This window comes from Triturus cristatus, chromosome 7 (genome assembly GCF_964204655.1).
Source record: "Triturus cristatus chromosome 7, aTriCri1.1, whole genome shotgun sequence".
Classification (NCBI taxonomy): Eukaryota; Metazoa; Chordata; class Amphibia; order Caudata; family Salamandridae; genus Triturus; species Triturus cristatus.
This window is the reverse complement of record NC_140590.1, coordinates 384,797,408-384,807,598: the sequence shown is the minus strand read 5'-3', so window position 1 is coordinate 384,807,598 and position 10,191 is coordinate 384,797,408. Positions and strand designations below refer to the sequence as shown.

Sequence of the window (10,191 nt, the reverse complement as noted above, 5' to 3'; positions counted from 1 at the left end):
CACGGAGAGGGACCACTGGGGCTGTGTGTTCCTGAGGCAGAATGTGTGTAGCTATCAATCTGCATGCATGCATGCAGTGTCACGGATGCACTTGTGTGTATGAAAGGTGCGACAGTGTGCATAAAGTTTACATTAGGCTGCCTTTTCCAGTGGAACTGGCGCGGGGAAGGCTATTAAGAGACTAGGGAAAGCGGTCTTCCATTTCTACTTATTTCATGAATAAAAAGGCACCAGGAGTCTCTTTAAAGAGCTAATAGCGCTGTAGGGTGTCTGCGGAGCCGATGAATGCCCAGCAGCCCAACACTGCCACAGAAAGTGTCCTTGGAACTTGAATGGTGGTGTAAGTATTGCGAATACCTGGAATAAAGCTGCAGTTGGGTTTAGGATATTGTGGTATTTTATTAACTTATTATTTATTGTGTTCTAAAAGGAGCAACAACTTTATGGTGGTAGGATGACCAGGCGTCCCGGATTTTCCGGGACAGTCACCGTTTTTCACAATGGAATTTACAAGGTAGCCTAATTTGGTGACTGAAATAATTAGGCTTCTTAGCAGGTACGTGTGAGTGACCCTAATAATACCCAACTCAACCTTTGGGCTGAAGCGCGAGCAAAGTGCCATTGTAGTCCCTTGACTATTTCGAGGGCAGAGGTCGATAGTAGATTAAGTTCAGCTTCCTTGTTGACGCACGCACATGCTGTGGTACGAGTTGGGGGTGCTGTACTGAGGCAACGACTAACCCCCCCAGAGTTAACTCCAGTGTTTTTCTACCCTCTGCAGCTGGACGCTGCTCGCATCTTACTTAACACAGTAATAAACAAACTCTTCATATTTTTTAAAGTATACGATACGATTTGAGATTGAACTCTAATGCTGACAGTTATGAGAAGCATGCCAGAGGACGCGAGCTGTTGTATTTTAAGGCCGATTGAATTGTTGTGAGTATTGTGAATATTCTTTCATGTCTTCGCGTTCTCTGGTGATCGAAGGTGATGAGATGGAGAATGACAGTTTTTATGGGATGTTCAGGAGAGTGCAAATGCATTGTTGGTTGTGCTTTGCTGGGGTCTTTATGCCAATAAAGTGCGACTTCTAAAAAACAGATTATAATATATTCACATTTCCCTTTGCGCACGCCTCGCGCTGCAGGTTTAAAAAAAAAAAGGCGTGCAGGCTGCAGCGGGAAAGAGAGAGGCGGGGATGCACCCGCGAGTGGTGCGCACACTCTGGGGAGAGCAGTCTGCTCATTTTCAAAGCACATACTCATGCTTTTGGCGCACCGCTGCGCACTTCCGCAAGGCATATGCCGCCACAAGCACGAGTATGTGCTTCGAAAAAGAGCTGCACGACGGCTAAAGGTCTCCAAAGTAGCGCTTGTGCGCTGCGTAGGCGAGACATAAAAATGGCTCCTTAGCATATTTTTCACATATTCAGGGAGAGATTTACTAAGATTTTATGCCGTGTTTGCACCACAAAAGTGACGCGAATCTGTGGAAAATCTTTTTTTTCTGATTTACTTTCCAGCACTAAACTTGTTTTGCGCTGGATATATTGTGAAAATAATGCAAAGCGGCGCATGTTGGATATATATATATATATAGTCTCAAATATCTGAAAAGTTGGGATGCACAGCCATTTCTTAAGACCCCAAGCCATGGGCTATAACAGTGCCCACAAACTGTGCCAAATATTACTGTTACTTCATGCTTTTTGCAAGCCTTAAAACTGAAGGCGAAGTTCAAATTGCAGGAATGAGTAATAGGCTGTGAGCCACCTGATCGTGACTAAGCCCACACCGAAGACACGTGGGGGGAGTACTACCATTGGTGCAGCAGGTGTAGTGTCACCAGGGGCCAAAACCCTAAGGGGCCAATGATACTTATAATTGGTCTATTGCACTACCTGAATAGCGGTCAAAGGGTCCATTTCCCTTGCTTGAACCATGGCACTTTGCAATGCTACAGGGTACTGCTGTCCCTGCAAGGACTCAGAGAGAACGTATACAGTTAGTTAGCAAGAGCATACATTCTGCGCAGACCACTTCTGTAGGACGGTCTGGCAACAAATGTCCATTTACTGCCAGCCCCTCCTTCCTTAAAGTAGCGATTCAGGCGTGTGACGACCGATTATGTTCGCGTTTCTGTTGTCCGATCCTGCAGCACACTTGCAAGTCCCATACATGCTGAGAGAGCCGACTCAGGCCACAATAGAAGTCAATGGGGAAAAATACATCCTCCCCACTATTATTTTTAATCTCCCACTTCCCTCTTCTATAATGTTGGCCTGTATGAATGACGTTCAACTCTATGGTACTTATTTTATGAGGATGAAAGAATGAAAGGCCTTCCAGTCAGAAATATAAACATGTGGCCCGGATGCTCCACACAGATGCTCAACCCACTGAGCTGTCTCCCTAGTCTGACCACATCCACGAAAGCCATCCACAGGTGCACAACCCACTGAGCTACCTCCCTAGCCTGACCACATCCATGAAAGCCATCCATCAGTACACTTATGCTGATAGAAGTTATGAGCCCCCGTGGCCTACTTTATTTGAAGTTAATATAAACTCACTTTTCTTAAATATCAGAGCTAAATGAGCTTTAATACCTAATTATGGAACTTGCGATTTTGTGATACATTCAAACGATGCATGATGCCAATATTACATAAAATGATGCTCGTGCTAGCGAACTTTAAATTACTCCTTTATAACATTGTGTATCTCTCGCCGCCCCCTCTAACCCGTTTTGTCCGGTTTCTGCTCTTGGAAGGTGCACACTTTAGATTTCAGGGGAGGGCTCTGGTGCTGGGTGAAGGAGGGCGTGGGGAGGGGCTGACGGGCGGTGCATTCCAGACACAACGACCCCTTCCCTTTATAAGCCGAGAAAGGGTCCGAGTGACGGACGGACAGTGAGGTACAGCGCAGACACTGCAGAGGGCAGGAGGAGGCGGACGACCGAGGCGAGGGAGAGAGCAGACAGACAGACAGGCGCGACCGAGGTGCTGAGATGGGAGACTGGTCAGACTCAGACTCTAGTCAAGGAGAGACCTCCGAATGGGAAGACTCAGGCTGCAGTCACAGAGAGACCCCCGATTGGTGAGTACCTGATTCTCGACGTGCCTCCTACGGCGGCAGCACTGCCTGGAGCTTGTACACATGCCCCGGGATTGTTACTTGTTGTTCACATAGTATATACCTCTTTACTGTTTTAAGCGCTATCAATTGGAGCAGATAGGGGAACACATTCTGGAGTTGTACTTGTTCATGCTTTATATACCTCCGTACTTCCATACTGTTTCTAAGCACCGTTAATTGTTGCAGCTAGAGGAATCGAAGGTATGTAACCAAAAGTGACTTTCCTACAATGTCATCGTGTGTGATGCAGAGGAGCTGGTTTATGTTCTCTGAGACCCACCAGCTTCATGTGTGCGCCAGGCCTTAATACTAATTTTCCTATTTATCCAGACATCTCCCTCATAAGTGCGTAAGCTCTGCCTTCTAGCCGGCGGCCTGTTAAATACTGCACCGTTTACTCGGCGGCCCATAGTACGCCTGCCTCCAGCACTAATATGTGCATTATCATATACACCTAGAGGGCGTTTATATATACTAAACAGTCGTTTTTGAATTGCCCTATTGCATGCCCTTGCGGTGATCTAGGCTTGCATGGTGCACACATCGTTTGCTATCATTATGAATTGAAAGCAGGTTTCTGGAGCTAGTATTGGGACATTAAATTCGTGCACCGTTACTTTTACGCATTTTTGTTGGACCGTCACCTTGCTTTGCCTGCTATTGTGTTATGTTCTGTGTCCTGTAGATATAACCAATTATTTCTGCTACATTTTTAGCCCATGCCCTGAAAGTTCCTTTCCCGAACACGCATTTACAACTCTGAGGTGGTAACTAGCTCTGCTCCGGCTGTACTCTGTCTGCACTGGTGTTTTTATGGCCCTAGGAGAACGGTGTACAGGACCGAGTGTGCAGTGACATACTTTTATTTTAAATCCACCGGCGCTGGGCCCCAACCTTGGCGGAGGAGGCCTGCGTAGGCCTCGTGTACCCGCTGTACAACTTTGCACCTTTTCACTGACACCCTCGGGCACGCGAGCGCAGACACACTCACGAGCCGCGGTGTGGCGCACTTCTGAAAGGAGGCGACACTTGTGAGGGCGCAGAGATATCTGCTTGTTCTTCCGTTCTTTGCCTCCATGACTCCCGAGACCCGGGGAAGCAAGGCCGTGACAGATATCTCCAATATACACCCATGACAGCACGTGCACACCCAGACCACGGCCCTTTACATCACACGAGGATATATTCATTTTTGGTAGATATGGTGAGATCGCGCTGCATTAAAACTGCAAAAAAAAAGATAGGGGGCTACTGTCGACAATTGCTGCTTTCAGTCACGTGAGTACTTGTGTTAACAGGCATATAAACCTCTTATCCATAGGTTAAATACATTGAGGGGGGTGCTCGTCTGCAGACCCAACTCTCCTAAAGCCCTGTGTTCTTTGGAACACTGTATATATTTAGCCAAAAGTAGCAGTTCTACATTAAAGCCTACAGGTGCCCCCGCAGAATGTTCCCCTCTACCGTAAGATTGTGTTGCCTCTAGGCACTCCAGTGGCCTGTGCGTCAGCCATATTACTAATGATAAAAAAGGCCCTAAAACGGCAGTGTGGGGGTTAAAGGGCAAGTGCTCATTGCAGTTTCCAAGTTGGCCCCATAAAATACCCTCTTATGTCATTAAAAGTGAGGTAAGAGGACCCTTGTCGCTACAGTGTCCAATTCCGCCCTTCGGGACAAGCTCGCGATATATAAAAACTGCACTCACAAAAATGTGGGCAAATGTCGGCTGTGTTCTGAGAAAGTGCTGCTTTTATGTTACGTGGAGACTGATTTTTACAAACTCCTCGCTTTGCAGTCACAGAGAGTAAAGTAAAGGTGCCAGTCTTTCTGGGGTACACGGAGTAAAGACTGGGTAGGAAAGCAAAAATGGGCTCATTTTGAGTTTTCTGAAATGTGATGGAACCAAAGAAATAATAATAAACATGTATGTCTGCACATTTATTGGTCACATTGGAAAAGTGAACTATCATTGGGGTGATAATTCATTCACGAATGGAAGCAGCACTAACGCAATCTCATTTTTTAGGCAGGGGGACATTTAAGTGATTCGCTCAGAATCACAGGACATGTTGAGAGCCACTAATCCGCATCAGCTACAATTTGCAGCCTAAATCAGTCTTATTTAGGAGGTAGTTCAACCTGCGACCTACCTCGAATCAAAATTTTATGAACCAAACTATCAATACATAGAACTGTTCATAAAATTCTTCACTAGCTGCAAAAATATTAGTTGCAAACTGCAACCAGTTTTTTGAGACCCTTAACTCATACATCTGTTCTTAGGTCTACAACCAAGCTCTGGGTGCCTACTGTATCTTGGTGACTCTTCTTCCGTGGCAGCTCAGCCACAGCTTCTCTGTGCCTCTTTTTTCTCTCTATAGGTCCTTTGCCTTTACCCTTAGTTTTCTGTTTCTCTCCTCAACCCTTTTCCCATTTCCATGGGACAACTATCTACTCAAACAAACTTTTCACAAAAAGTAGACTTGTTTTAACACAGCTTAGTTTTGTTTAAGGAAAATGGGCTCATTTAAAAGCAACCTTAGCCATGGTGGTCTGTTCATCCCAATTGGTCACCCGCTGTTGACCCCAATTGGTCACCTTCACTATAACGTCTCGCATGGTCCACCCTGCATAGGTACCTGGCAGATCCAAACCACTCAATGACCTCGTCAGCTCCAGGTGTCAGGACAGCCTTGCACCCTTTACCATTTACACTGTAAGCAATTTTTTTTAAATTGCACTTGAATATCACATAAATTGCCAAGAAATTCAATCATTTGGATAGTGAAAGTGGCATCATTCTTCTGTTCCCTTATTCATTCTACACCAGTTTGCTGTTTTACCCGTGGAGAAGCGGGAACTCCAGGGAGAGCAAGATAAGCAATGGGGCAGCTGTACTGGTTAAATTGACTAAACTAACGGAAGAAAAGCCCATCTTTAGGCAGAACTTTGCCCCTAGTTTAAACTTTATGCAGCCACCAAGACGCCTGAACCCAGTTCACTGGAAAATAGGCTAGCACCGTCAATGAAACCTTATGTTTAGTCAGTAAAAATGTCTGATTTATATGGAATATAATGCAGGACTGTCCCAATGTTTAAAAGAAGTGGAGACCCCAAATCTTGTGGGAGTGCCAACCAGTGGCGACCTTGCACAAAGTAAGCGTTGGTCTGGTCTAGTATGTGTTGAGTATAATAGAAATTATATTTGTGCAAAAATGTATGTTTGGCTTGAACACCAGGAACATAAGCATAAATATTCTAATAAATCTAATAATAGTCTTATTATTGTTGTGCTGTTTGTCTTCTTGAAGGTGTTATTGTGGCGAGTGTGAATACATGGAAGCACAAGCGGAGAACATCTGCTGCCGTCAACACAACTGCATGCTGGAGAACATGAGTGGATACGACGTGGGCTGCATTACCTCCCACCCAGCGTTTCAGACTCTGGTGTTAGATCCATTTGTCCTGGAGACGGCTTACTACAGCTACCGAATGACGAATTATAGACGGGGCAAGCTGTCCACTGGTGAACTGACGTGAGTATGATACCAACAAATGCAAACAAGAAGTAGCGTATGCAGTGGAGCACTGGAAGTTAGACATAAGGAAAAATACCCAGACTACCTGCAATAATGCATGAAGCGAAACCTCCCGTTGCTGCATGTAGGGTTACCATCTTTTGTTCAAGCCAGACCTAAAGAAGGCGATAATCAACAGTTATTTGTAAAGTGCATTCTCTACTAGAGAAAGTGATTTTTGTTCATGATTTAGGACTGCAGAATCACACCCGGCAATGAGGGGTTTATATGTATTTAAGACCCTGGCCAAAACCTGAAACCCATAATGTTAAAATAATAAAGTACTGACATTTGAATTCCGGTGTATATATCTATAGGCAAGCTGTATCCTCAAATTCTCCCAGACACCGTTGTAGGGACCCCAATCAATAGATATGCATATCAAGAAGACCATGAAGGGACTTTAGACCTCATTCTACTATCGCCTCCTAAATAAGAGGAGAGGTCAACACAAATAGACATATTGGGCCAGATGTTCTTACTTACATGGGACCTCTTCCTACTCTTGAAAATGTTTCTGCAATATTCACAATAGGGAAGGGTACTCTTGGGAATTCCTTCCATTTGTGAATGGTTTACCACCTCCTTTGTGGTGTCAGTAAAATATTATTGTTTTGCCACTTTTGGTCAAAAAAAAGTCAATACATACCCTAAGGAATAGGTATTTGGAAGGACAGCCATAAACATGCCCCCTTAAACACCAATTTAATTTCTTAAACCCTTTTAGCGATTCTGTTACCGAATCACTAAATCAGTTAAGTAGATTTGAAAACCACACTTTCTGGTCACAAACCCTGCATTTTTCCAAATCTCAGGGTTTGCGACCGGTAAATGCATTAATGCATGTGACCCACTTTTTTCTATTATTAGACTGAAAGTGCAGCAATCAAATGTAAGTCTGATGACAGAGACAACATTAAGTAGAAAAGCTGGAGAACTACGTTGAAATAAAGCAATTTTGTGGAAGAAATAAGCCTTTTTAGGGGCTCACTGCTGCAGGCGTTCACCGTTATCAGTCCACTGGTCCTTAAACCAACAAGATAGAGATTGGCACAGAGGCTGGAATATAAAATGTTTATTAATCACTCATGAGTGGGACTACATCGATACAGCACCCATGGGCACTGTATGAGATAGTACAAGGTGTACAAAAACCAGGGACCTTTTATACCATATTTGTTGCACAGTCAGCATGGGACCAAGGGGAGGTACTGGCACATACATGAATAACTATCGACTAACACGGGCAGACAGAAACTAGTTGCTCAGCAACGTGGGAGGAGACATAGTACAGCCTGACAGTTTCACTCTTAGACAGGTGTATGAAAGCAGCTACAGGCCTTTCTGAGCATGCGCAGTGCTCTGGCTCAGTACTGAAAGAGTTAACTATAGTTGATGACTCAAGCGGAATACAAAAGCAGGCAACAGTGAAGACGGAAGAAGCACATGGCTAACACATGGCTAACTAAAATGGATGCCACAAACAAAATGGCTTCAGCTTATGCTAACGATAATGTCAGCAGTTTCCACAATTTGACTTCTATTCCCTACAAAAAGTTAGGAAGTTAGTAAAGTTTTATAAGCAACTGTTCAGTCCAAATTTTACAAAGGTTTTTTTTAGCTTCAATTTTGTATAACATTTAAAAAATTGCAATTTACTGGTAAAAAGCGGTAACATTTTCCATCTTTTTACCACTCAGGGAAATTATTTTTTCAAAGTTAAAGGTCATTTAGAAGTGTTTTTTAGAGTGGACATTGTTTGGTTACTGTTTTAAAGTTTATGAGAAAAAGCTTGTATTATCATTAAATTAAATCATTATAGATATTCATAAATGGCTACGAACATTTGAGAAGGTATTTAGCCTTTTTAACACCCAAGTGCAGCATTATTATTATAGCTTAATACAGTCGGGCTCTTGCATTGGAGAGCATACAACCTAGAGGAAAGACTGGTCTGGTCATGGAGCATAATTAAAACAGCAGTTTAAAAAATATGTTGCTTTTCTATTTATTTTTTGCTGTTTTTTTCTAGTTTACAGTGGCAAGCGGAAAGGAGATATTTTTAGCAACATTTCTATTTTTTGCACTATAGAAAGCTAATCTTTCTGCATGATTCTACACATTTCAAGCTACTGCAGTTTTTAAAAAAACGGACTTGTATCAAATTGACTCTTATCTTTTTGCAACAAATATCTAACAGATTTTCTGGTTTGTTTATTTATTCGCTGGAGATTCTATTTTTATTCTTCATATTTGCAAACATCCTCTCTCTTTCATATGCAAGAGCTACACACTAAGGATTTAAGTGGTTTGAGGGAAAGGTGATGGTGTCAGCATGTATTATCTGGGATGGTAAGGAAACTAAAGTCACAGGCCTCGTACTCTAGTTGATCATGGAACTCCTCGGTGAATGTCAGTTGTAATAAATAAGCTTTAAGCTTTAGGTGGGGAAGACCTGTGGGCTGTTCAAATTATTTTGCTTTTTTGGGGTGTTGTATTGGTGCCCATTGCACAGTAAATGTATGTGTGGTAAGAAGGTGATAGCCAAAAGTGCTTTTGGCTGCCTTAATAGACAATTGCATAATTGGGCTATGTTGAGTGTATCATAAGAGTTCTGTTTTAACATGCTGTTGTAGGGTCGTGTGTAATATGTCTTGGGAGGCGGTGCTTTTGTGAGCATGTTTCAACCCCACGAAATCATGTAAAAGCACATATTCAGGACTACCAGGTGCGAAACCCTAAATTCCTTCTGCTTCTATCTTTAGAAACTACCGGCTGTACCGATACACGGCATACCGGCAGCTGACGAGGTGGTGCTGGGGGATGCTAGGAAATGACAACCGCATGGACCTGCCAGCCTGTGCCATAACTGCAATCCGCAGCACTTTCCATTCTGGTTATTCACGCTTGTAGATTAATGTTTAAAATATGTTTTATTTAAATTTTTATGCAGTTTACAAAGTTCAATAAAAAGACATTTATCTATGATGCACTAATCGCCAGTTTCTCTAAAAAATCCTTTATTGCAAACTAGTTGGTGGTGCAACAGAGTTAAGAGCAGGTCTGGTTGGAAGGGACTAGTGATTAACCTAATTAGTGTATTATACCTTCCACCCAGTGGGACTGCTCCGAGAGTAATTTGGCATCACATTTTATGTTCTTATTCATTATGCCTCGAGTGGCAGGATTCTACTGTGAGCCAGTCATTTTCTGGCTGGCAGGGGTAGGCCATGCTTTGGTTACTTTCTGAATAAAATCTTTTTTGCTACAAGTTGTAGTCCTCCAGTTACAACATATTTTGGCTGCGAGTTACAGCCAGCACAGCATCCAGTTACACAGGAGGTTGTTTTAACGTGATATAACCAACTATGGGCGCGATTACGATCGTGTCAGATAGAGTAGCTCCATGACAAATGTGACGAATATCCCGTCTGCCAAATTGCAATTCCATTATATACTTGTAATACGGCTGA

General features: G+C 43.2%; 1 protein-coding gene across 1 annotated transcript; it reads left to right on the top strand.

Annotated features, from left to right (window-relative positions):
* The first annotated feature begins 2,900 nt into the window (after nt 1-2,900).
* Nucleotides 2,901-9,714, top strand: LOC146809747 (uncharacterized). The gene is made up of 3 exons (XM_085614376.1): nt 2,901-3,101; nt 6,452-6,676; nt 9,484-9,714. Exons 1-3 carry the CDS (start codon nt 3,013-3,015, stop codon nt 9,629-9,631), a joined length of 462 nt encoding a protein of 153 aa, XP_085470502.1. The 5' UTR covers nt 2,901-3,012; the 3' UTR covers nt 9,632-9,714.
* Nucleotides 9,715-10,191: the final 477 nt, after the last annotated feature.